Here is a 27,910-nt window from a genome sequence, read left to right as displayed (position 1 = left end):
CGATGATTTTCCGAGTTTTCCTTGAAGTCATCAAACTGTCAGAAATGTTACGAAAGTGAAAAAAAGAGGATTGGAATGTTCCTCATCAGCTGACAAAAATCGTAAACAATCGAATTATTTTAATCAAATGACAAAGAATGTGATCTGTTTTATTCAAGACATTAGCTATCCTTTACCACTAAATTAGGGTAAGCGCCGAAAGTGATCAAATAATTTTGTTTAAGCGTGTACAACATGTACAATGTTGATCTGTTTATTTATGTACTCATCATCAGCTTAACCAAGTAACCAATGATTATTGTTGATAAAATTAGAAATCTATTAAAAGAAAATTGTCATTTCATGTGAAGTGCTTGTTTTCTATACACTCTTTCGGTGATTCAATCGAACAGGTAGGGTATTACAGCTATAATCTTCATAATACAATTTTTCCATTAAAAAAAAATAAGCAAAATCTAAATATTTCATCATCATAATTATGTTGAGGTCTGTCAAGCTGGCTATGTATTGTATGTATCTTTTGATAGATATCAATTCTAGTAAAACATTTGTTGATGTGGAAAATTATTTTAATTCTATTCCCTATGCCATGCTTTGTATGATGCAATTTTTAAAAATGAATGATATTAACTATTACAGATTAACGGTAACATGATTAACCTTTTAGTTCATAGGAGTACGTAAAAATTATTAATGGTATTGCTAACTTTAGATATATATATACCCCTCTACCAAGAAATTTGTTTTGCATGCACACATATAAAAATTGCGGTTTTTATCCAACGCAATCATAGGTTTGAACGTTGTTTTCAATTTAGACTTGTTTATATTTTTTCGTTTGGGCTTGTATTATATTTGCCTTCGGGTTTATATAATCTGTTCATCCTATTTCGACTCTTCAAAATTCAAGAGTCAATCCTAAATTGAGGTAAATTATATGGCCTTCCAAATACCGTTTCGATTCCTAACATCACTGAAGAGACATTAATTGTCCAAATCCAGATATGGTGTACCAATTTTTGCACCATGTATGTGGTAGCACGTTTATTGTTTTCTGTTTGGTATTAAATTAATAATTAAGATCCATTTTGTTACATCTGGTGATCCTTTATTTGGCAGTCAGCAGGGTTTAAGAACATCCCTTGTTCGACCTGCTAGTCAAATGCGTTTTGTTAAAATATACTTTTTCACTTTTTTGGTCTTTTGGAGAATGTTGTTTGTGCTGTATTTAGACCCATCTACCAACAGCCAGGGGACTTACTTAAATGAATGATTTTATAAATCACTGATACAAGTAACATTATGTCCATAAAGGTTGGAAACTACAACTAAGAGTTGTCTTTCTTTAATAATCACCTATTTAAGTAGTACAAATTAATCACTAGACTAAGTGATTTAATTTTATTGTAGCTTTAAATATAGAATACTAATGATCCAGGGACTAATTATGTTGCTAAAATTATCAGAACCAACTTCTGTGTTGATAGGATGACTGGGTCATGTCAGGTGATGACCTTGTACTAAATCTAGGATAATGACATAAAAATGACTTGTTTAAGTATCATACCTCAATTTCCTTCCAAAAAATCACTTCTTTAAGTATCATTATTTTAATAACCCCCACCTACATAATCTATAAGATGAAACATTGAAATTAACAGGAAAAAAACTCCCACTGCTGGGAAAAATCTGTTAAGAAAGTATCAGTTCATTATGTAAAGCCATTTTTATAGCATTTTTTCAACTAAAATAGAATTTGCAGCTAAATGATTGCATCAAAGGGATAATCCTTGCTGCTAAAGAGAAGCAAAAAGTTCATTTTTTTCAATTTTACTAATGAAAAGATTATCTAAACCTATGTGTTAAAAATTTTGGTAAAACTACAAAAGCACAATTTGAGACAAAACTTCGAATTTGCTACTTAAATACATGTAAGTGATTTAAAAATCACTTATTTCAATAAGTCCCCTGACTGACCAAGACATTTGTTTTACATGCACATGTATAAAAATTGCGGTTTTTATCCAACGCAATCATAGGTTTGAACGTTGTTTTCAATTTAGACTTGTTTATATTTTTTCGTTTGGGCTTGTATTATATTTGCCTTCGGGTTTATATAATCTGTTCATCCTATTTCGACTCTTCAAAATTCAAGAGTCAATCCTAAATTGAGGTAAATTATATGGCCTTCCAAATACCGTTTCGATTCCTAACATCACTGAAGAGACATTAATTGTCCAAATCCAGATATGGTGTACCAATTTTTGCACCTCATGTATGCGGTAGCACGTTTATTGTTTTCTGTTTGGTATTAAATTAATAATTAAGATCCATTTTGTTACATCTGGTGATCCGTTTATTTGGCAATCGCCATGGCAGTCAGCAGGGTTGAAGAACATCCCTTGTTCGACCTGCTAGTCAAATGCATTTTGTTAAAATATACTTTTTCACTTTTTTGGTCTTTTGGAAAATGTTGTTTGTGCTGTATTTAGACCCATCTACCAACAGCCAGGGGACTTACTTAAATGAGTGATTTTCTAAATCACTGATACAAGTAACACTATGTCCATAAAGGTTGGAAACTACAACTAAGAGTTGTCTTTCTTTAATAATCACCTATTTAAGTAGTACAAATTAATCACTAGACTAAGTGATTTAATTTTATTGTACTTTAAATATAGAATACTAATGATCCAGGGACTAATTATGTTGCTAAAATTATCAGAACCAACTTCTGTGTTGATAGGATGACTGGGTCATGTCAGGTGATGACCTTGTACTAAATCTAGGATAATGACATAAAAATGACTTGTTTAAGTATCATACCTCAATTTCCTTCCAAAAAATCACTTCTTTAAGTATCATTATTTTAATAACCCCCACCTACATAATCTATAAGATGAAACATTGAAATTAACAGGAAAAAAACTCCCACTGCTGGGAAAAATCTGTTAAGAAAGTATCAGTTCATTATGTAAAGCCATTTTTATAGCATTTTTTCAACTAAAATAGAATTTGCAGCTAAATGATTGCATCAAAGGGATAAACCTTGCTGCTAAAGAGAAGCAAAAAGTTCATTTTTTTCAATTTTACTAATGAAAAGATTATCTAAACCTATGTGTTTAAAATTTTGGTAAAACTACAAAATCACAATTTGAGACAAAACTTCGAATTTGCTACTTCAATAAGTCCCCTGACTGACCAAGACATTTGTTTTACATGCACATGTATAAAAATTGCGGTTTTTATCCAACGCAATCATAGGTTTGAACGTTGTTTTCAATTTAGACTTGTTTATATTTTTTCGTTTGGGCTTGTATTATATTTGCCTTCGGGTTTATATAATCTGTTCATCCTATTTCGACTTTTCAAAATTCAAGAGTCAACCCTAAATTGAGGTAAATTATATGGCCTTCCAAATACCGTTTCGATTCCTAACATCATTTATTGTCTCGCCTGAAGAAACAGGTTATTGTCTCTAGCCTGAAGAAACTGGTTATTGTCTTGCCTGAAGAAACTGGTTATTGTCTCGCCTGAAGAAACTGGTTATTGTCTCGCCTGAAGAAACTGGTTATTGTCTCGACTAAAGAAACTGGTTATTGTTTGCCTGAAGAAACTGGTTATTGTCTTGCCTGAAGAAACTGGTTATTGTCTTGACTAAAGAAACTTGTTATGAGTATTTGACTATTTGGAGAACTAAATTTGGTATATGGGTTCCTCGCTGCTACAAAATGTACTTGCAAGGTCTACATGTCTGTATGACAAGGTTCACCTGACCCCAAACTCATTTCATGGATCTCTGATCAAGGTTAAAGTTACATGATTAGCATGATTAGGTCTGTTCCTCAGATAAATGTACTATAATTATAGCAGTAGGTCAACTATCTATATTTGGTGTATGAAAAAAAGTAAAATCACAAAAATACTGAACTACGAGGAAAATTCAATCGGAAAGTCCCTAATCACATGGCAAAATCAAATGACAACACACATCAAACTAATGGACAACAACTGTCGTCTTCCTGACTTGGTACAGGCATTCAAATGTAGAAAATGGTGGATTGAACCTGGTTTTATAGCGCTAAACCTCTCACTTGTACAACAGTCGCATCAAATTTAATAATATTGATAATGATGCGTGAACAAAACAAACAGACACAATAGGTAAAAATGTCACAAATAAAGGTAAGAAGTCTAATTCGGTAGTACATGTACCATATTCGGTATAAGGCAATGAAATGATTGTAAGGTGTACATGTCTGTCTGACAAGGTTCATCTGAAGTTGACCTAATTTCCATGATTTATTTAGTTTTCTGTTTTTATTTTTTAGTTAAGTCTGTTTCTCAGAATTATACATTATTATTTAGGGGCCAGCTGAAGACCCATTGGTGGCCTTAGGCTGTTTTCTGTTTTCTGCTCTTAGGTCATGTGGTTATCTCTTTAACATATTCCATTTTCTATTCTATAAGCAATAGGTCAACTATAGTTATTGTCAGGCAGGTAATGATGTCTTTGATTTCACCTATTTAACACTTTCAAAAAAAAATGAATGATGGTTGATAAAGTACAAAATGCAGGAGAGACATTTCAATGAGTGCACTCTTCATGCTCTTGTTATAGTTACAATGTATTTCCTTTACAAATATCAGTTGAACAGTACTTCCTGGTATTTGCCGTAGGCCTGTTCAATACATGTACAAGTATTGACTGTTTTTTTGCCAACCTTGTATGTACACCTCCCATGACATTGACATTCCTTCAATTTGTTGATTATATTAGTAATGATAGATGATAGATAAAGGAGTTTCAATCCATCTTTATTAGCAATTCTAACTGCTCTAGTTTATATGAATTTCTGATTGCTGATTTAATTGTTTATTTACTTTTTTGTTGAATGATCTCAGAGGACTTACATGTACACACATGACTTAAGAGACATGTTCTTGACATGAATATATATATGTACTACTTACATATATATATAACCATGTAAGTGTTATTGTAAATTTTCAATATGATCGTGACCAAGATGTACATGTAGATAACTATTTATATTTACATATAAACATGATAAACACTTGTTGTCACAATTTCACTTTTTCTTTATACGTTGTATGTTAATCTACATGTGTACATTTACCATGATTACCATGTTTACAATGTACCTTGATCATACAAGATTATGATTATCAAAAAGAAATGGTACATTTGTAACTATGCTACATTTGCTTCCTAAAAATGCATGGTGATTGCTTTCATTATCATGATTATGAAATTTATTGTTATCCTAAAAATCCCATGGAATAAAACTGGAATTGTAGTAATGGTGTTTATGGGTAAACATCAACTAGACAGCAACCAAACAACAGGTCAACCTGTGAACTTCAATTACAGACATATTGTCTTTTTCCAGATATAGACAATAGTCAGTGCTCTTTGGCTGTATACAAATTTGGCTGTTCCTTTAAGGTCTAGTTTAATAGTTAGGTCTTTAGACCTTAGATAAATTCCTTTAAGGTCCATTTTGGTCATTTTATTAAGCTCCTCATGTATACAGGTATTTGCATTGTGTACATTTTTGCAATTGGCTTTAAAAGTTTTTTATTTCGATGTTCTTGATGATTTAATTTTCATAGGACAGCAAAAAAATTGCGGCCGTCAAATGGTATGCTGATTTTGTCATTGTCACCATCCGAAGATATTCGAGATTGATTTTGGGGGTTATTGTTCTAACTGTTTAGGAATGAGGGGCAAAAAACAAGCATTTTTTTTTGTTTCAAGACAAAAACTTGTATATTTATATTTTGGATGTTGGACCATATTAGGTAAATGTCCAATTTCAAATTTTTAAGTTCTTAAACCACATTTATTCTGTATCAGAAACCTATGCTGTGTCAAATATTTATCACAATTCAAATTCAGAACTGTATTAACTTAAGCTTGAATGTTGTGTCCAAACTTGCCCTAACTATTCAGGGTTCAACCTCTGAGGAAGTATTAAGCTGCAGCCTGTGGAGCATTGGAGCATTTTATTAGTCCTCTACCGATGAAGTCAAAGGGGACTTTAGATTTGCACTCCGTCCGTCTGTCTGTCTCTCTGTCCATCCTTCAGTCGGGCAAATCAGTTTTCCACACTTTTTTTCTTTATGCTTTACAATATTGATTTGATATTTGGTGTATTGTTTTATCATGACAAGTTACAGATCAAGTTTGAATTTTGGTCCGGTCTGATGATTTTGTGCAGAGTTATGGTCCTTGGACTTAGAAAATTCACTCAATTAATCAGTTTTCCGCACTTTTTTTCGTCATGCTAAAGAATATTGATTTGATAATTGGTATATAGTTTTATCATGAAAAATTACCGAACAAGTTAGAATTTTGTTCCGGTCTGATGATTTTGTGCAGAGTTATTGTCCTTGGACTTAGAAAATCCACTTAAATAATCAGTTTTCAACACTTTTTTTCGTCATGCTTGAAGATATTGACTTGATATTTGTAATATAGTTTACACCATGACAAGTTACAATGTATAGATCATGTTAGCATTTTGTTCCAATACAATGAGTTTTTAACTGGTAGGGGACTATGTATTGCCATGCAATACTCTCAGAATGCTTGTTAACTTAAGCAACCACTAAAGTTTTTTTGAACTTTTGATAAAATTAAACCCTATATATACACATTCATCATATTATTACCAATTTGATTCTAGTATTTACTTTTACCACAAGCAGATTTCTTTTGCCAATTGTAGACTGGCTCTTAACTGGACAAACTGAGTTACTGCCCCTTTGTCAATTATATATTGGCTCTTAACTGGATAAACTGAGTTACTGCGCCTTTGCCAATTGTAGACTGGCTCTTAACTGGACAAACTGAGTTACTGCCCCTTTGCCAATTGTAGACTGGCTCTTAACTGGACAAACTGAGTTACTGCCCCTTTGCCAATTGTAGACTGGCTCTTATAACTGGACAAACTGAATTACTTGATCAATTTTAAATGAAAATAACTACATGAACATGTCATTCATGTATTGATATCAAAAGTTCAGCTTAACAAAAGATTATATGTAGTTATAAGATATAAAAGACTTACAGACTACACAGATAAAATTACTTTTACTGCTTGCTCTTTATTGACAATGAAAGTTTACATCCCTCCAAAGGGAAATAACTCGCTCAAATAGATCTCTAATTACAGAGTCAAGGTTGGAATTGCCAATGAGAGAATATTGAAATATCTTATGTGTGTAGATTATTGTTAGCATATATTATTATGAATGTTTTCTCTTTCATTTTCAGTTACACACAGAAATAAATGGAATGTTGTGCACACAAAAGCTAAATAGAGAAACAGTCAGGTGATCTTAACGAAAACATGAGTGTGGACAGGTCTACCAGGACTTGCAGGTTTCCGGTGAAGAAGCCTACAAAAACTGAAATTATAGAATCTAAAAAACAAACTCAGGAAACTGAAGATGATATTTCTGAAGACATAGGCCAAAAGATGACGTATAAAGGTCAAGATTACACTGGTGTATCAGCACAGGGCCGCAGAGAATCATATGAGACTGAGCATGATAATTATATTTTTATTAAGTTTAAAAATGGAAATGACAGTGATTTAAAACTTTCTGGCAAGAGCCATTTTACTATGCACCCTGACAATGAAGCTTCTGGTAGTCATGAAGTGGCCAGGAGGTCTGAAAATAAGATGGTACCAGAAAACTTAAAGGTCGATTCAGATGACGATGAGGATGATACCAACATTGATGATTTTGATTTTGATGCAGAGTCAGAATTAGATTATATCACTGACAGATTAGGAGATCGTTTTAGAAATGTCTTTGATCAAGATGATAGTTTTATTCAGCAATTTCTAGAAGATATACAAGGATTGGAAATGGATTTTGATGGACCTATTCCTTGGCCAATGCGTCAAATGCTAGATGGACAAAAACAGGATCCACAATATCCATGTAGTAGTAAAATGAAAGGAAATTGTGAAATCTGTCTGATAGAAAACATCGATACAAGAAAGAGGCTATGTTGTAATGTACCTGTATGTGAAAACTGTTTGCAGGAATATGTAAAAAATGAGGTGGAACAAAGAAATGTACGTTTACAATGTATTAATTGTGACTCTTATGTTCATAGAGATGAAATTTTGGCTTTACTACCGACAGAATTGAAAGATAAATTTTACAGATTTTTAATCGAGGAAAATAAAGATCCCAATGTGAAAACTTGTCCACGATGTTGTTTACTTCAAAACAAAAGTCAAATTTTACCGACCTCATCACCTGAAACATTGAAAAAGAAAAAGAAAAATTCGGCAGCAGGTCTTAAAGTCATTTGTTCACGGTGTGGACTAACCTGGTGCTTTGATTGTCATGCTCCGTGGCATGAAAATGTTAAATGTAAGGAGTTTAAAAAGGGGGACAAGTTGGTGAAGAACTGGGCCAAAGAGTTGAGTTACGGTCAAAAGAATGCTGTTAGATGTCCTAAATGTAAGGTAAGCTTGACTGGAGCTCTTTAAAATACACATGACATGCATGATACATGTACATTGGGATTTGAAATTGGTTGCCTTTGCTGTCTTTTTTTGTCACTCTAGGTGTAAAATATGCATAGAAGTCAACTTTATAAACCTCCAAAGCGTGTTTTGATATTGATTCCTGGTGTAAATTATAGATGGGAGTCAACTTTATAAACCTCCAAGGTGAATGGTCTTCTGTGGAAGAAAAGTTGTCAGTTGGAGACAGTCCAGTTCATAGCCCTTCTGCTTCTGCTGTTAAATGTCCACCATCATTTCTAATTATTCTGCCACAGACAGTCCAGTACATAACCCTATAGAGTTATTACACAAACAGACAGCCCAGTACATAACCCTATAGAGTTATTACACAAACAGACAGGCCAGTACATAACCCTATAGAGTTATTACACAAACAGACAGCCCAGTACATAACCCTATAGAGTTATTACACAAACAGACAGCCCAGTACATAACCCTATAGAGTTATTACACAAACAGACAGCCCAGTACATAACCCTATAGAGTTATTACACAAACAGACAGCCCAGTACATAACCCTATAGAGTTATTACACAGACAGACAGTACTCCAGTACATAACCCTATAGAGATATTACACAAACAGACAGCCCAGTACATAACCCTATAGAGTTATTACACAAACAGACAGTCCAGTACATAACCCTATAGAGTTATTACACAAACAGACAGCCCAGTACATAACCCTATAGAGTTATTACACAAACAGACAGCCCAGTACATATCCCTATAGAGTTATTACACAAACAGACAGCCCAGTACATAATCCTATAGAGTTATTACACAAACAGACAGCTCAGTACATAACCCTATAGAGTTATTACACAAACAGACAGCCCAGTACATAACCCTATAGAGTTATTACACAAACAGACAGTACTCCAGTACATAACCCTATAGAGTTATAACACAAACAGACAGTCCAGTACATAACCCTTTAGAGTTATTACACAAACAGACAGCCCAGTACATAACCCTATAGAGTTATTACACAAACAGACAGCCCAGTACATAACCCTATAGAGTTATTACACAAACAGACAGTACTCCAGTACATAACCCTATAGAGATATTACACAAACAGACAGCCCAGTACATAACAATATAGAGTTATTACACAAACAGACAGTCCAGTACATAACCCTCTAGAGTTATTACACAAACAGAAAGTCCAGTACATAACCCTATAGAGTTATTACACAAACAGACAGTCCAGGAAATAACCCTATAGAGTTATTACACAAACAGACAGCCCAGTACATAACTCTATTGAGTTATTACACAAACAGACAGTCCAGAACATAACCCTATAGAGTTATTACACAAACAGACAGCCCAGTACATAACCCTATAGAGTTATAACACAAACAGACAGTACTCCAGTACATAACCCTATAGAGTTATTACACAAACAGATAGTCCAGTACATAACCCTATAGAGATATTACACAAACAGACAGTACTCCAGTACATAACCCTATAGAGATATTACACAAACAGACAGTCCAGTACATACATGACATACATGTAACCCTATAGAGTTATTACACAGACAACCCAGTACATAACCATATAGACTTATTACACAAACAGACAGCCCAGTACATAACCCTATAGAGTTATAACACAAACAGACAGTCCAGTACATAACCCTATAGAGATATTACACAAACAGACAGTCCAGTACATACATGTAACCCTATAGAGTTATTACACAGACAACCCAGTACATAACCATATAGACTTATTACACAAACAGACAGCCCAGTACATAACCCTATAGAGTTATAACACAAACAGACAGTCCAGTACATAACCCTATAGAGTTATTACACAAACAGACAGCCCATTACATAACCCTAAAGAGTTATTACACAAACAGACAGCCCAGTACATAACCCTATAGAGTTATAACACAAACAGACAGTCCAGTACATAACCCTAAAGAGTTATTACACATAATAACAATCAGATCATGCTTACAATATTAAAGGATCTGACAACACTCTGTTTCACTTTCTGTTCGTGAACATGTAATTATCAGGGGAGGATCCTGCCACTTTTTAAAGGGGGGGGTGTTCCAACACATGCAAGTCATATAAAAAGAGGGGGTTCCAACCATATGTCTCAATACAAAAGTATTAGTTGTCAAACAAAAAAGGGGATTCCACCCCCTGGAACAGCCCCCCCCCCCCCCCCTTGGATACGCCTGATAGATCATGTGTATCATGTTTATTATAGGTATTTATACAGAAGAAGAGTGGCTGTAGTCACATGACCTGTTAGAATTGTTATAAATCATGTTTATTATGTTTAATATAGGTATTTATACAGAAGAAGAGTGGCTGTAGTCACATGACCTGTAGGAATTGTTATAAATCATGTTTATCATGTTTATTATAGGTATTTATACAGAAGAAGAGTGGCTGTAGTCACATGACCTGTTAGAATTGTTATAAATCATGTTTATTATGTTTAATATAGGTATTTATACAGAAGAAGAGTGGCTGTAGTCACATGACCTGTAGGAATTGTTATAAATCATGTTTATCATGTTTATTATAGGTATTTATCCAGAAGAAGAGTGACTGTAGTCACATGATCTGTAGGAATTGTTAGTAATCATGTTTATCATGTTTATTATAGGTATTTATCCAGAAGAAGAGTGGCTGTAGTCACATGACCTGTAGGAATTGTAACACAAGTTTTTGTTACCGCTGTGGAGATCGGTACATACAGATGAAACTGATTGGTAAACACAGCGACAGATTTAGTCCGTTTGGATGTAAATATAACTTACTACCAGACAAGCCAATGGCTAGGAAGGCAGTCAGGGGGAGTGTTCTTGGTAGGTTAATTTTCAGTACTTCAATATAAAAGAAGGAGATGTACTGTGGTATGATTGTCAATGAGACAACTATCCACCAGAGTCAAAACTGACCTGAATTTAAGCAACTACAGGTCATAACCTTCAACAATGAGAAAAACCAAAAATGTATTGTCAGCTATAAAAAGTCACGACATCACAAAATGCAAAAAAAATCAACAGCCTGATTATTGCAAAACATTTAAAACAAATATAACAGACTTTTGTTTTTTAGTTTTAGGGCTTTGGATAAATCATAAAAAGGCCATGTTTATATCATGTGTATATTTATTTTGATTTCATGAATACCAGACCTGCCAACTATCCTGATTTATGGGGGATATCCCCCATGAGAGGTGTTCACCTAAATTTTTGAAATTCTTTATTATATAAACAGAACACCTCAAAACAGGCTTTCCAATGAGTTAAAAGGGTATCTAAGCATATACATACTCATTCAAACAATAAAGTAGCAGATTAAAAACTCTTATGACAATTAATATAAGAGGAGTATTAGGTCCTCTTGCCCTTAAAATCCCCCATGGAGATTTTGAAAAGTTGACAGGTATGGAATACTTATAAAGTTTATACATATGGATTGTCTTGTTCATTCAATGACCTGCATTAAATCTATGTCCAACATCTGAACATGTCCAATCTGATAGACATGTGGGTGGACCTGTGCTCCTTCTGCAGCTGTTTATTTGTTTTTTTATTACTGTAAATTCAGAAATTATTGCATGCATTTTTTTTTGCAATTTTTGAAGAATAGACAAAAATGTGAGATTAATTATTGCGATTTCAGGAAAATCTGCATGCAGATATATGTATCCAATTCAGAATGCAAGTTCCGATTATTGAGATGCTTACCCAGTCACATTATTCGCATTAATAAAAGCCTTGCAATAATATCTGAATTTAAAGTACCTAGATTTTGTCTCACTGGCGATGAATGTCTCAGAATGTGACACTTAAGGTTCCTAATCCAGTTGACGGCATCAGCTCTTCCCATAAAGCTTGATATGCAGAAGGTAGAAGACCTCAATACTTCATATCTTGTTTACACACCTATGTCTCATTTTACCAAATTTCTTCCTGGCATATATGTCAATTGTCTTGACCTCATTTTCATGTTTATAAAAAAGTATTTTTTGTCAAGTGATTTTTTTCAGTTATTATAAGTGATAGGAAAACTATATTTTGATATATAGAACCATTGCAAGATATACGTGTCAATCAGACAGGGTTCACCTAACTTTGTCATACAAGGAATAATTTGTATCTGGAATAATTTTGAATTCTGGACAATCATGACAAATGATTAGAAATGTATGATGAAAACTTACCCAATTAAAGAGAGATAGCCAGGCATGCATGCATGGCTAACAGGAGTTAGTTAGTTCATACTAAAATATAAGTGAAAGTTACTTGAACCTTAGCCAACGGTGCATGGCTAACCCACTAAATTTGGATAAGTTTTCATCATACATTTCTTATCAATTTTCTAGAATTCAAAATTATTCCAGATTCAAATAATTACTTGTTATCGACTTCATTTCATGGATCAGTGATCAATTCCTAAGAGTTTGTGATGAGGTTATAAGTTCCTCAGATACTTTTAGCAGTAGGTCAACTATACTTGGTGTACGGAATGACTGTTAAGTGACCATGTCCTACTGTCTGAGTCTATCTGACCATGATCACAATTGCATGGTCCGTTGGTCAATGTTACGATTTTCATGATTAGGTCCATTTTTCCGATACTTCAAGTCGTTGGTTAACTATTTTTGGCTAATGGATTGTAAGTTGTACATGTGTTTCTTCCAGGGTTCACATGACCTTGACCCTTTTTTGATGGATCTTGATAATGTTATTTAAAGTTTATGTGTAATGTTCTGTAGTAAAACCTTTATCTTAATCACTGTAATCATAGTAATCATCAAATTCAATCATGATTAGCAGGGAAGACATCATAGCCTACTGTGTTTCTAATATGAGGGTCTGGGTGGGGTTTACAGATTAGAGAATAATGGGCCTATACTACAGAAAAATGGACCAACAAAATTAAGATAAAACAAACATAGGCCCAAAAAAATAAAGAATAATGGGGTGCTAAAATATAAAGAATAGAGAATAATCATTACAATTTATAAAGAGTAGTGAAAAAATTATAGAATACTGATTTGTTGTAGGACCACTATTGAAGACCCTCTGATAAAGCTCTGTTTTATTCATTTAATTTGTATTTGATTTTTATTGAGTTACACACTTTTTAACCGGATTTTCGAAGGATATATTTGTTATTGATTTAGGGATGTATGGCGGGCAGGTGGACGGACGGGCAGACGGGTGGCTGCCAAACAGTGTCTCTTCATGATCAATAACATGAAAACTCTGTGATGATTTTTTTTCAAATTTAGATATGTTGTTTCTTGTGACTAAATGAAGGTCAAGTTCAATTTTCACGATTTTAATATTTCTCCTTTTTGAGTTATCATCATTTTTAATATCCAAAAATGGTATTTTTAAATATTTTTCTCTTGTTATCATATTATGACTAAGCATAAAGTAAATGTCTTATCTCACAATAAAAATTGGAGTGACAGATTTATTTGAAAATTTTCTATTTCCTAAGTGGTGATGATTATAAGCTATATTATTAGACATTTTGAGGTTAATTACATTATTAATTATTATATATGTAATGTTAGAGAACTATGTTAAACCTTAGTTCTGTTCAAAGGGAAATAACCTTCAGATTTGCAAGTATGATTTTCATTATTAATTAGATCTGGAAAATATCTTAGCATATGATAATCATTGGAGTGACAGATTTATTTGAAAATTTTCTGTTTCCTGATAAGATCTGTAGGACTGTATATATAAAGTTTGAAATTTACTAGTAGGACTGTATAAATGAAGTTTGAAATTTACTGTTCATTATTAGACATTTTGTAGATAATTAAGTCTCCCTAAACCATATATATTCTTACCCCCACCCCTCTTCAATTTGAGAATTTGCTTTTATCTTGTAAACGGTTGAGATCCTCATCCCTAAACCATATATATTCTTGTATTGGACAATAAAACAAATCAAATGAAATATTGGGGGAGTCCCCGGGTTCACCCCTACCCCTTTCTTTTTGAAAACTTGTAAACCGTTAAGATTCCCACCCTGAAACCATATATATTCTTGTATGGGACAATCAAACAAAAATCAAATGTAATAAAAGGCAAGTCCCCTGGGGTCAGCCCCACCCCCTCCTGTTTGAGAACTTGTAAACGGTCGAGATCCCCACCACCATGACCACTTAACCATATATATTCATGTATGGGACAATAAAACAAATCAAATGAAATATAGGGGAAGTCCATGGGGGTAATCCCCACCCCCTTCTTTTTGATAACTTGTAAACAGTCAAGATTCCCACCTCGAAACCATATATATTCTTGTATGGGACAATAAAACAAAGCAAGTGAAATATAGCGGAAATCCACTGGGGTAACCCCCACCCCCCTTCTTTTTGAAAACTTGTAAACGGTCGAGATCCCCACCCCTAAACCATATCTATTCTTGTATGGGACAGTAAAACAAATCAAATAAAATTTATGGGAAGTCCCCTTGGTTAACCCCCACCCCCCCCCCCCCCCTTCTTTTTGAAAACTTGTAAACGGTGAAGGTCCCCACCCCGAAACCATATATATTCTTGTATGGGACAATAAAACAAATCAAATGAAATAAAAGGCAAGTCCAATGGGGTCACCCCCACCCCCCCCTCCTGTTTAAGAACTTGTAAACGGTCGAGATCCCCACCCCTAAACCATATATATTCTTGTATGGGACAAAAAAACAAATCATATGAAGTAAAGGGCGAGTCCCCTGGGGATCACATCCCCCCCCCCCCCCCCCCCCCCCTTTTGAAAACTTGTAAAGGGTAGAGATATCCACCCCTAAACCATATATATTCCTGTTCGTCATTTCAAGAAGATTTGAATGACATACAGGGTCAATCCATAGGCGTTGATTATGCATATCACAAACATATTTGTACTGGACTTTGCCCAATGTCAGGCGACCATGGGAATGACAAATTATTGGAGCTTTGTTTGGGAGATTACAATTATTTCTTGTTACTGATAAGTTTTATAGATTTTGAAAAGACATTGTATCAAGGATAAATAAAATTTTGGATTTTTTTCTTCTTTTCTTTGGTAAATTGTTTGAAGAATTTTGTGGCAAATTTTCTGAATGCTATATATTTTTTTTTTGATGAAGTGAACTCCTTTAAAAACTAAGCTTATATTGTCTATTAATAAACATATATTTAGATTTCTGATTTTGGGCCCAGTTTTCAAGTTGGTCCAAATCGGGGTCCAAAATTAAACTGTGTTTGATTTCAACATAAATTGAATATATATAGGGTTCTTTGAAATGCTTAATCTAAACCTGTATTTCTTTTCATTATTAATAAGATAATACCACACTGAGGTCCAAAGGGTCCTATATTAAACTTTTGTTTAATTTCATCAAAAATTGAATTCTTTTGGTTCTTTGATATGCTGATTCTAACAATGTTTGAGTGTTAAATTATATCTAATTTTAGAGAACTTAGTCATCACTGGTTGCTGTTATTATATTATTGATTATAATTTGAAAAATTGCATCATATCTTATTTTAGAGAAATATTTATCCAGTTTGAGTTATTTCCCTTTGCACAGAAAATATTATGGATAAAATTAACCTGTGTTTCATTTCAACATAAATTAAATATATATAGGGTTCTTTCAAATGCTGAATCTAAACCTGTATTTAAATATTAGATTTATGGGCCCAGTATTCAAGTTGGTCCAAATCAGGGTCCAAAATTAAACTTTGTTTGATTCAACAAAAATTGAATTTATGGGGTTCTTTGAAATGCTGAATCTAACCATGTATTTAGAGATTTTGGATTGTTGGCTCCTTTATCAAATTGGTTCACATTGAGGTCCAAAGGGTCCTAAACTAAACTTTCATCAAAAATTTAATTATTGGGGTTCTTTGATATGCTGATTCTAATATGTACTTAGATTTTGGATATTAGACCATAATAGGTAAATGTCCAATTTCAAATAATTCAGTTCTTTAACCACATTCATTTTGTGTCACAAACCTATGCTGTGTCAAATATTCAATCACAATCCAAATTCAGAGCTGTTTTAAGCTTAAATGTAGTGTCCATACATGCTCAACTGTTCAGGGTTCAACCTCTGCAGGAAAATCCGGTTTGCTGTCACTCTGACAGCCTCTTGTTTGTTCTTTTACTGTGTTTGTTTCTCTGTACCCTTTTATAAACACCAGTGGTTTTTTTGTATTTTAGGTGCAAAAATATTTGGAGGTGTCCTGCTAAGTGGCCTAATTGTAGCAGCAGCTGCCGTGTTCATAGGTGGCAGTGTCATCTTTGTGCCTACCTACTTTGGCGTCAAATATTACCACTGGCGTAAAAGACAGAAATGGTTTAGAAACTACAGAAAACAGAAAGAGGAAATGAATAAAGTCAGAACAAAGGCACAACTAGGTATATATATATACTTATCATGCTTATGTATAGAATAATTAACTGAAAAGTTCAAGTGTAGAAAAATATTTAAGGAGTGACCGAACACATTAATTCATGAATGTGCATAGCATTACATTATAAAACTATTAATGCCAAAACATGAGCTGAAAAAAAGGTGATAAGGCTATAGGATGTTGTCATGTATTACTTGTGGAATAAAGATAGGTGATAAGGTTATATAATGTTGTCATGTACTACTTATGGAATAAAGATAGGTGATAAGGCTATATGATGTTGTCATGTATTACTTTGGGCCTCGGTGGCCAAGTGGTCTAAGTAGTTACTAATGTAATCACTAGCCAGTCAACACTGAGGTTGTGAGTTCGAACCCCGCTCGTGCAGGTGCACTCCGACTCCAATCTTAATTGACGAGGATTGTCAGTTTTCCTATCGAAGGTCGGTGGTTTTCTCCAGGCACTCCGGCTTCCTCCACCAATAAAAACTGGCCGCCACGAAATAGCCCAAAAGCGGTACTTAAAAGTGCTGTTAAAACACCCAAAATCAAATTCAATTCATGTATTACTTGTGGAATAAATGGAATAAAGATAGGTGAAAGGCTATAGGATGTTGTCATGTATTACTTTAGAATATAAATAGGTGATAAGGCCATAGGATGTTGTCATGTATTACTCATGGAATAAGAATAGGTGATAAGGCTATATGATGTTGTCATGTATTACTTGTGGAATAAAAATAGGTGATAAGGCTATAGGATGTTGTCATGTATTACTTGTGGAATAAATGGAATAAAGATAGGTGATAAGGCCATATGATGTTGTCATGTATTACTTATGGAATAAAAATAGGTGATAAGGCTATATGATGTTGTCATGTATTACTTGTGGAATAAAGATAGGTGATAAGGCTATAGGATGTTGTCATGTATTACTTATGGAATAAAGATGGGGGTGATAAGGTTATAGGATGTTGTCATGTATTACTTATGGAATAAAGATGTGTGATAAGGCTATAGGATGTTGTCATGTATTACTTATGGAATAAGAATAGGTGATAAGGCCATAGGATGTTGTCATGTATTGCTTATAGAATAAAGATAGGTGATAAGGCTATAGGATGTTGTCATGTATTACTTATGGAATAAAATAGGTGATATTGCTATAGAATGTTGTCATGTATTACTTATGGAATAAAATAGGTGATAAGGCTATAGGATGTTGTCATGTATTACTTGTGGAATAAAAATGGGGGCGATAAGGTTATAGGATGTTGTCGTGTATAACTTTTGGAATAAAAATAGGTGATACGGCTATAGGATCTTGTCATGTATTATTTGTGGAATAAAAATAGGTGATAAGGCCATAGGATGTTGTCATGTATTACTCATGGAATAAGAATAGGTGATAAGGCTATATGATGTTGTCATGTATTACTCATGGAATAAGAATAGGTGATAAGGCTATATGATGTTGTCATGTATTACTTGTGGAATAAAAATAGGTGATAAGGCTATAGGATGTTGTCATGTATTACTCATGGAATAAGAATAGGTGATAAGGCTATATGATGTTGTCATGTATTACTTGTGGAATAAAAATAGGTGATAAGGCTATAGGATGTTGTCATGTATTACTTGTGGAATAAATGGAATTAAGATAGGTGATAAGGCCATATGATGTTGTCATGTATTACTTATGGAATAAAAATAGGTGATAAGGCTATATGATGTTGTCATGTATTACTTATGGAATAAAGATAGGTGATAAGGCTATAGGATGTTGTCATGTATTACTTGTGGAATAAAAATAGGTGATAAGGCTATAGGATGTTGTCATGTATTACTCATGGAATAAGAATAGGTGATAAGGCTATATGATGTTGTCATGTATTACTTGTGGAATAAAAATAGGTGATAAGGCTATAGGATGTTGTCATGTATTACTTGTGGAATAAAGATAGGTGATAAGGCTATAGGATGTTGTCGTGTATTACTTATGGAATAAAGATAGGTGATAAGGCTATATGATGTTGTCATGTATTACTTGTGGAATAAAAATAGGTGATAAGGCTATAGGATGTTGTCATGTATTACTTGTGGAATAAATGGAATAAAGATAGGTGATAAGGCCATATGATGTTGTCATGTATTACTTATGGAATAAAAATAGGTGATAAGGCTATAGGATGTTGTCATGTATTACTTATGGAATAAAGATGTGTGATAAGGCTATAGGATGTTGTCATGTATTACTTATGGAATCAAGATGGGTGATAAGGCCATAGGATGTTGTCATGTATTACTTATGGAATAAGAATAGGTGATAAGGCTATAGGATGTTATCATGTATTACTTATGGAATAAAGATAGGTGATAAGGCTATAGGATGTTGTCATGTATTACTTGTGGAATAAAGATAGGTGATAAGGCTATAGGATGTTGTCATGTATTACTTGTGGAATAAAGATGGGTGATAAGGCTATAGGATGTTGTCATGTATTACTTGTGGAATAAAGATGGGTGATAAGGCTATAGGATGTTGTCATGTATTACTTGTGGAATAAAGATGGGTGATAAGGCTATATGATGTTGTCATGTATTACTTGTGGAATAAAGATGGGTGATAAGGCTATAGGATGTTATCATGTATTACTTATGGAATAAAGATAGGTGATAAGGCTATAGGATGTTGTCATGTATTACTTGTGGAATAAAGATAGGTGATAAGGCTATAGGATGTTGTCATGTATTACTTGTGGAATAAATGGAATAAAGATAGGTGATAAGGCCATATGATGTTGTCATGTATTACTTATGGAATAAAGATAGGTGATAAGGCTATAGGATGTTGTCATGTATTACTTATGGAATAAAGATAGGTGATAAGGCTATAGGATGTTGTCATGTATTACTTATATGGAATATTCATAGAGAAATATCAAAGGGAATTACCCACAATCATCAGCATTCTCTGAAAATTCACCACCAAGATACACTGATAATATTCTGAGATACTGAATTGTTTTTTGGCTTTGGAAAGACACAGATAAAATGCTGCAGATTGAACAACTGCTCGTGTAATATAAACATGTCTGTTATATCTGACTTCCTAATGAGACTTTAAAGAGGTTCTGGATGAGTTTACAGAATAGAGAATAATGGGCAAAAAGTGCAGAATAAAGGGCAAAAAATTTAGAGAATCTTCAAAGTTAAAGAATAAAGAAATGAAAGATCCCCATCCAGACCCTCTTTAAAAAGATCCCCATCCATATCCTCTTTAAAAAGATCCCCATCCATATCCTCTTTAAAAAGATCCCCACCCATACCCTCTTTAAAAAGATCCCCATCCATATCCTCTTTAAAAAGATCCCCACCCATATCCTCTTTAAAAAGATCCCCATCCAGACCCTCTTTAAAAATCTGTTCTGTGATTCATTGATTCTAGTCTGTAATTGTTCTGGTTGTTTTCATTAACATTTAACTTTCCTTTGCACAAAACAATAGCATCAAGAAAAACAGAAACAGCTTTGAGAGACGTAGAAATAGGAATTCCTTATTCAGATCACAGTGACACCATGACCTCTACGGAAAGCAGCTCTTCTAATGATCACCATGGTTCCACAGAGGTCAAAGTTTGGGTAAGTGTAGAATGGTACAATAAGGAGATGAGGTATGACAACTACATCCTATAAAAACCAGAAGACAGGAACATGTACTTCTCACCCTTTTGCTACATGTAGTTAAATATATAAAAATAAGATGATGTGGTATGATTGCCAATGAGACAACTCTCCACCAGAGACCAAATGACAGAAGTTAACAACTAAAGGTCACTGTACCGCCTTTAACAATGAGAAAAATCCATACCGCATAGTCAGCTGTAAAAGGCCCCAAAATGACAAATGTAAAACAATTCAAACAAGAAAACTAACATTGTTGATGTCAATAACAAAAGTACAAGACTAGGAAATTGTATACAACTGGTTGTGAGATTCCCAGCTTCTGAAACAGAGACCACTATAAATGTTATCAAAGGATGTCTTAGATTTTCTTACCTTGAACTCTTGTATGGTAATTGATTCTTTATCTTCAACCTTTCTATATTAAAATCCATTCAATAATCAAATGGCGGGGGAAAGACAGTGTATTTTGTCTCACTGAGGAGGAAGGGGAGACAGGAATATCTCAGTCCATGGGAACCCAAGGATATTTCACAAATAACCTTGTGGGAAAGAGTAATCTCACCTAAACTTTTGAGAGAGACACCATACCAGTGTATATATGCCTGTTTTCACTGATTTTGGGAATTTTTGAAATTTTTGGAATCCATTTGAACATTCAACAAGTTAGAGAATGATTCTTCCTGACAAAATTGCAAAACTGACAAATCTCACACTAGTTATATATGAAAATAAGAAGATGTGGTATGGTTGCCAATGAGACAACTCTCCAACAGAGACCAAATATCTCTTACTCAGAAAAGCTTGTCAGAGAGATAAAAATTATTTGATATTGCCCTGTCTTCCCCCTTTCTTCTGTGTAAGACAGGAACAAGACCCTTTGCATTTTTTTAGATTTTTTACTTGAATGCTTGAACAAGTCAGAAATTAGACTGCAAGACTGAAAAATCTTACACACCTTCAAATCAGGTATTAAAGATTTCCAGTATCTGAGATATCTTTGTTATACTGGGGATTTCTTGGAATTGTGATTTTGTTGGTTTTCAATTATGTTAACAGTCCCTGTACAGTCTTTATAAATAAGGACTTTCTCATTAAAATGAATGGGGGAGGGTTGGAAGGTAATTATAATTTTAGGGCATGAGTCAAGGGTACTGTATTGTTGTTATTATTATGTTGGTTGTGATAGATTGTAGAAGTCCATTATAAAAGAAGCATCACACAACCCTTTGGATGGATTACCTCTAAAGATAGCTTTCACTACGACGTAATTTGAATTTGAGTTATTTCTCTTGGCAGCCATTTTGAGGGGGAAATGGTTGGTTTTATTATTTGACTAGCTATAACCAATGGAAACAAGTTTGATAAGAGATCCTTACTAGATCGTAGTGGTGAATTAAGCAAGGCTTAAACAAATTAAAATTGTTCAAAAAACAAATTTTTTTTAAAGTCTAGCTGTCAGTTAAACAAGTTAAATTTGGCAGATTAATGAAGGAATTTGTGCGGATAGACATAGCAACAAATGGGAAATAACTCTTGCTCAAATTGATTTAATTGAAAACTAATTATATAAAGGTTTGTAGGTAGGACACTTGTCTGGTTCTGGAGATACCTCCCTCACAACAATATCAAACTAACATTCAAACTGTTATTTTTGCAGGTCCATTCCGAGAATGAGGAGACACCATTAGATGTTGTAAGGTATAAATCTCAAGAACAGCAGACAACATCTAGTATCCATGACAACACAGTAACAACTGCTGAAGTCACCATGGAAGATGATTTGGTGGTACTTCACGTTAAAACAACAAGTAAAATATCACCAGGGGAAGGTGATCAGTCTGAACAGGAAGTAGATGGCAGTACTGATCAAAATTTTGTTGAAGACAAAAGTTTGTTTGAAAATTCTGATGATACAAAAGAACATAAAGTTGTTACTGAGGTAAATGTGGACTCACAAGGATGTTTTGTCAAAATTCTTGGTAAACTTCCTGTCAAATGGGAAAAAGAAGAAGAAAAAGAAGTAAAACTGAAAGAAAATGGAGTTTCTGTTAAACCTGTTATTGTAAAGGAAAAGAGGAGAAGAATAGGAACGAGAAGACAGAAAAATCTTGATCATTTCAGCTCTTCAGATTCAGACAAACTAGAGAAATATGAGAAAGCAGATGGCCATGAAATTGCATTGAGTAATGATGCAAATGACGAAACTGCCATTTCTGAAATCCAACAAGTTAAACAAATCTGTGATCAAATGGACCCATATTATGGATTGGTTTCCATGGAAACCTATGATACTGGATTTTAGTAGTTGTCTAAGTATTTTCTGAGGTCTATCTAATTATGCAGATGGTATTTGATATATATTGTTGTTTTTGTCAGCTAGTCATTCATTGTTTTCTGTTGAAGATATTCCATAAATTTATGAATTGCCGAAAAAGAAGGTGAAAATGTTTAGGAGAAGATTGTTTTAAAGCCCTGCTACGATAAATTTGAAAATTAGTGTTTTTTTTTGTTTTTTTTATTTACATAGATATAAAATACAACAAAGTCATACAAAACTCTTTGCATGTTTGAAAAAAATACAAAGTACCTTCTGCTATTTATAATTACGGCCATTGCTAATTTATTCTGTACTTCATGTCACATTAACTTTGCTATAAAATACTTTTGACTAGAGAGGTAGTATAAAAACAGTAGTCTTTATAAATCAATATTGCTAGACTATATAACAATGTCATTACTTGTCAGGGGTACAGATTAAAAAGTAATTTTCATTTACTAAAAGATGTAAGTACATGTAATAATTGTTTATATAAGTAAATTTGTCGGATTTAAATTTTCTTTCCAATATTTGAATAATCTCCCCTTACACTTTTCCAAAAATTTAGTAAAGGGTATACAAATAGCATTTTTTAAACCCGTGAAATTCTCAGTTTTGGCAGGTCAAAAAATGCCTCAAATATTTTTTCTTGGTATTCATAATATTAGTGTTCAATAAGAGTTCAAATTTTTATCTCAAGACAAAAACTCCACTATGCACTTATAAATCATTTTAGGACATTGTGTTCCTTACATATTTAAGTAACAAGCTGATTTTAAAGTAGAAGGCTGAGTGCACATTGTTAGCAAAGAAAAGTTGAATGATAAATTTTATTATTGACAAAAAAGTAGATGGCCCAAACATTGATGTACAAGGTTATTTCAGGGACTTCTTGCCTCTAAAGAAAGCAATGGCCACATCCAATTATTTTTGAGTATATATTTGGAATCTTATATGTATCAAAATTTTATGACCAATATTTCATTATGTGCAATTGTTTACTATAACTGATATTATATAGTTGGCTGTGATGTTTGTTTTGTTGTAGTTTAATGTTTTAGTTTTTGAGACGTTATGGCTCCTGCGTGTGTCATCGTTTGTGTTTAAGTTTGATCATGATGATCAAGGTTTTTTTAGTATAGATTCCAGAAAGTGCATCAAATACTTAAAGCCACTGGCTGGTAAACTATATTTCAATCTTTTTTTGTCTATGTTTTTGAGTACACACGTTACCTGTTTTTGAGTACACACAACATACATGTAACAAGTGTAGTCAGGTGTACATTCTTCAGGTTCCATCCATGACCATATCAAGCAATTCTTACATAATACATGCTTAGCAATACAATCTTCAAAAGGGTGTGTGTCCATTACCGTACTTAGAAAGAAAAAAAAAACTTATGTTTACACAAGTTGCAGACATATGAACCTATCTGTCCTACCAACAATTGCATGGACAAAGGGAAATAACTCAATTCATAATATTGCCAAAATGTGTTTTTTTGCTTAGGTGGCAGAAACCAGTTATTTTACAATAAATCTTTAGAATTTCATGGTTTTATGATTTAATTTTCTGAAAAATCATTCAAGCTAATATGCAAATATAATTTATGGTTTCGGGTAACTAAGATGTGTGCATGCTTTAGTGAATATATAAAAAAAAACTGTAAATTTGGGTGTCTGTCCAGCATGGAGATTTTTAAATTTATAAGTGCATTGCAAATAAGGCAAAAAATGTGATGGTCTCATACAAATCTAATACTCACCTCCAGAATCCTGCTAATAGCAGACAAGAGTTTTAGGCAAATTTCAAGAGATAAATGATATTCAATGAATAAGAGCACCTATCCTTTCCATCAAAATCTCAAGATATTTTTGTTTACATGAAACTGAATTTTTTTCCCACTTTGATTGGATGAAATTAAGAGAGGAGACCCCAATTTTGACTTCTGATTGGTCCCATATGTGAAGGAAATCCCCAACCTGTGAATGCAACTACTTACTAATGTAGTACAATAGCCTTGAATTTACATTCATTTATTTTTTCAGTCCACATAATGCAATTATATATCTATTAACTATAACAACATTTCTGCGTGGGACACATGTTCTGGTACACCAAAACTGGTACCTGCCACCTCAATACAACTTCCAATTTTTTATTTGAAGTTCACAAACTAAATTGAAAACAATCTTTACCTCTTCATATTCTGAAGGACTTTGATTATTTAATCATTTATAGTAAGTTCTAATTATAGAATTCAGTGCAATGGAATTCAGTTACGCATATCATTTTAATTCTCCTCCAAAACAAATTTGCTTAGAGCTGTTCCCTAAAAACTTATATGAAACATGTGGAAGGCATTTCATAATCACGATATGTTGGCGTAAAATTAATTTTTGTACATCAAAGGAAATTAAAAAATCACTTCTATAGGAGGCTACCCAATTTTCAAAGTGCCTTTCTTAGGTACCATATTTGTTTAAATGGAACAGTCGTTATATCAATGGATTGTACTTGCAATAATTATTGATGAGAAAAACAATTACCAGGTACCGGTAATAATGAGTCATTTGCCCTTAAACAAGAAATTTAGGGAAATATGAAATAAACCTCAGCTTTAATGAGATAGTCATAATTAGCTAACATATATATTGTGTTATTTTCCTGCTCGGTTTTGTGTATGATTTTGGTCTTAAAATGGTCAGTTAAATGATTGCTTCAGGTAAATTATGGGGTAAAATGCTTGTCATGACTTTAGACCCTTGCGAAATTTACAGCAGTATGTATTGTTAGTCAATGTACCGTTTGAGGATAACTAATAGTTGACTTACTAAATGTATTTATCTTATACCATAGTATAAGTTTTATTTTTGTTTCTTGAAGAAATTGATCTGTTGATAGTTTGAGAAATTAGAAAGGTTCCCATGCTGTGAGATTGTTTAGAGATTATGCATAAAATGTTTTTTTAGAGATTATGCATAAAAATGCAATTACATGTATTGTAATTTATATATGTCACTTTTGTCTTTCATATTTTGCACTTGTTTGTATTTCATTGTAATTAACTGCCTAATTATATTGGTCTGTGTATAATAATAGTATTACCTTTCTAATGCTTCAACCCTTCTATTAACATTATTAAGAATATTTTAATTCTTTTTGTAGTTTTTTGGGGGTCTAAAATCATTGGCCAAGTCAAATTGGAATGAAGCACCGAATTTGATATTTGTAATGTGTATTTGGTCAACTGTATTAAACTATTGAAGAGGGTCTCAATGGGGGTCCTTCATTTCTTTATTCTTTTATTTTTTTTGCCTATTTTTCTCTATTCTTTTTTGGCCCTTTATTCTGCACGTTTTGCCCATTATACTCGAGCTCTATTCTGGAAACCCCATCCAGACCCTCCTTAAAAGGTGCATTAGATTCTTAAAAGTACAGTTTGCATTTATTAAAGATGAATCTTAAGGATTATCTAAATGGTGCATCCCATCTTTATTGTTAAAATATTCCCTCGCAATCAGCGCTTTTGTAACCTAGTTTAAAGCAATCCTATGGAATCATCCATTACTTTTAATTATAATGATTCCCTTTATGCATATTTGAGTGTTGAAACTTATTTTATACCAAATGTAACTAATCAACTGATAATCATAAAAAATGGAGTTGGAAAGAAGATGTTGTTATTTTTTCATCTGCCTTAAGAAGTACTGTAAATTCAGAATTTATTGAGATGTTTTTTTTATTGCAAAAATTGCATCAGATTAACCTTTAACCTGTGTTTGTTTCACAAAAAAAAAAACACGTTTTTTTAAAAACATGCTAGAAGTACAACCAATGACGTGATGTTATTTTCATTATAGGGAGCTACCATTTGATTTTTATGGGGGGGGGGGGGGGGGGGGGCTAGGATGAAAAATGTTGTCCTGCATTTTTTTTTAAGTTGTAATCTCTGTCCTGCATTTTTATTTTTCACTCTATTCGGTCCTGCCTTTTTTTTATTAGTTTATCCTGCCTTTTTTTTTACTCAAAAACTCCTGTCCTGCCTTTTTTTTTCAAATTTCATCCTTAAAAAAAAATCCTAAAAAATTAGGAACAATAAAATTACCTTAAGTTCTTTAGATTCTGAAACAGCAAATTTGAAACTAGGAAATATGGAAATTCTTTCAAAAAACATTTTGTTTCAAGAGGATAAAATTAGAGGCTCTAAAGAGGCTGTGTCTCTAACCTGGATCAGTGTACATCTATGTGTAAAGTGCAGAGTTGTACAACAAGACATAGATTGTTAATGGCGTCTGGCGTACAAAATTGTAATCCTGTCCTGTTATCTATGAGTTTATAATATTATGTAGTGTATTTCTAACCTTTGCACCTTTTGTTTGTGGTATATCATCTTTTCCGCAAGTTACTTGTTTCCTGTTTAGTATTAAATTTTTAATTAAGATCCATTTATTACATCGGTGATCCGTTTATTTGGCAATCGCCAATGGCAGTCAGCAGGGTTTAAGAACATTTGTTGTTCGACCTGTTAGTCAAATGCGTTTTGTTAAAATATACTTTTTCACTTTTTTGGTCTTTTGGAAAATGTTGTTTGTGCTGTATTTAGACCCCTCTAACAAGAAATTTGTTTTGCATGCACACGTATAAAAATTGCGGTTTTTATCCAACGCAATCATAGGTTTGAACGTTGTTTTCAATTTAGACTTGTTTCTAGCTTTATATATACTAGAACACACCCGCAAAATCATGGGCATTTAGAGCGTGGTTGAAAGTATGTAAACTGTTGTAGGATGAATTTTGGTAAACGATTTTATGACTGGAGAATTTCAGGAACGGTATCAAAAGTCATAGGTACTTGGTGACAGGACAATTTTTTTTAGCTCTCCCCCTTTTTTCCAAAGTCCGTTATTT

At 33.3% G+C, this 27,910-nt stretch overlaps 1 protein-coding gene across 2 annotated transcripts; it reads left to right on the top strand.

Annotated features, from left to right (window-relative positions):
* Positions 1 to 49: 49 nt before the first annotated feature.
* Positions 50 to 26,675, top strand: LOC127731983 (uncharacterized). Of its 2 annotated transcripts, none has more exons than XM_052240975.1 (6): positions 50 to 188; positions 7,304 to 8,516; positions 11,225 to 11,426; positions 16,803 to 17,000; positions 20,503 to 20,636; positions 22,339 to 26,675. In XM_052240975.1, exons 2-6 carry the CDS (start codon positions 7,380 to 7,382, stop codon positions 22,981 to 22,983), a joined length of 2,316 nt encoding a protein of 771 aa, XP_052096935.1. In that variant the 5' UTR covers positions 50 to 188; positions 7,304 to 7,379; the 3' UTR covers positions 22,984 to 26,675. The 2 variants fall into 2 exon arrangements, with proteins under 2 accessions (XP_052096935.1, XP_052096934.1); XM_052240974.1 differs by lacking the exon at positions 50 to 188 and adding an exon at positions 253 to 392.
* The last annotated feature ends 1,235 nt before the right edge of the window (positions 26,676 to 27,910 follow it).

Source organism: Mytilus californianus, unplaced genomic scaffold, assembly GCF_021869535.1.
Source record: "Mytilus californianus isolate M0D057914Y unplaced genomic scaffold, xbMytCali1.0.p SCAF_21, whole genome shotgun sequence".
Classification (NCBI taxonomy): Eukaryota; Metazoa; Mollusca; class Bivalvia; order Mytilida; family Mytilidae; genus Mytilus; species Mytilus californianus.
The sequence above is the reverse complement of the archived record's forward strand: the minus strand, read 5'-3'. Positions and strand labels throughout refer to the sequence as shown.

Excerpts from the sequence above, each read along its gene's own strand:
- LOC127731983 (XM_052240975.1), top strand. The coding sequence starts at position 7,380 with ATGAGTGTGGACAGGTCTACCAGGACTTGCAGGTTTCCGGTGAAGAAG. Across the intron at positions 8,517-11,224 it reads TTAGATGTCCTAAATGTAAG|GTATTTATCCAGAAGAAGAG; the intron begins GTAAGCTTGACT and ends TGTTTATTATAG. Across the intron at positions 20,637-22,338 it reads CCACAGAGGTCAAAGTTTGG|GTCCATTCCGAGAATGAGGA; the intron begins GTAAGTGTAGAA and ends TTATTTTTGCAG.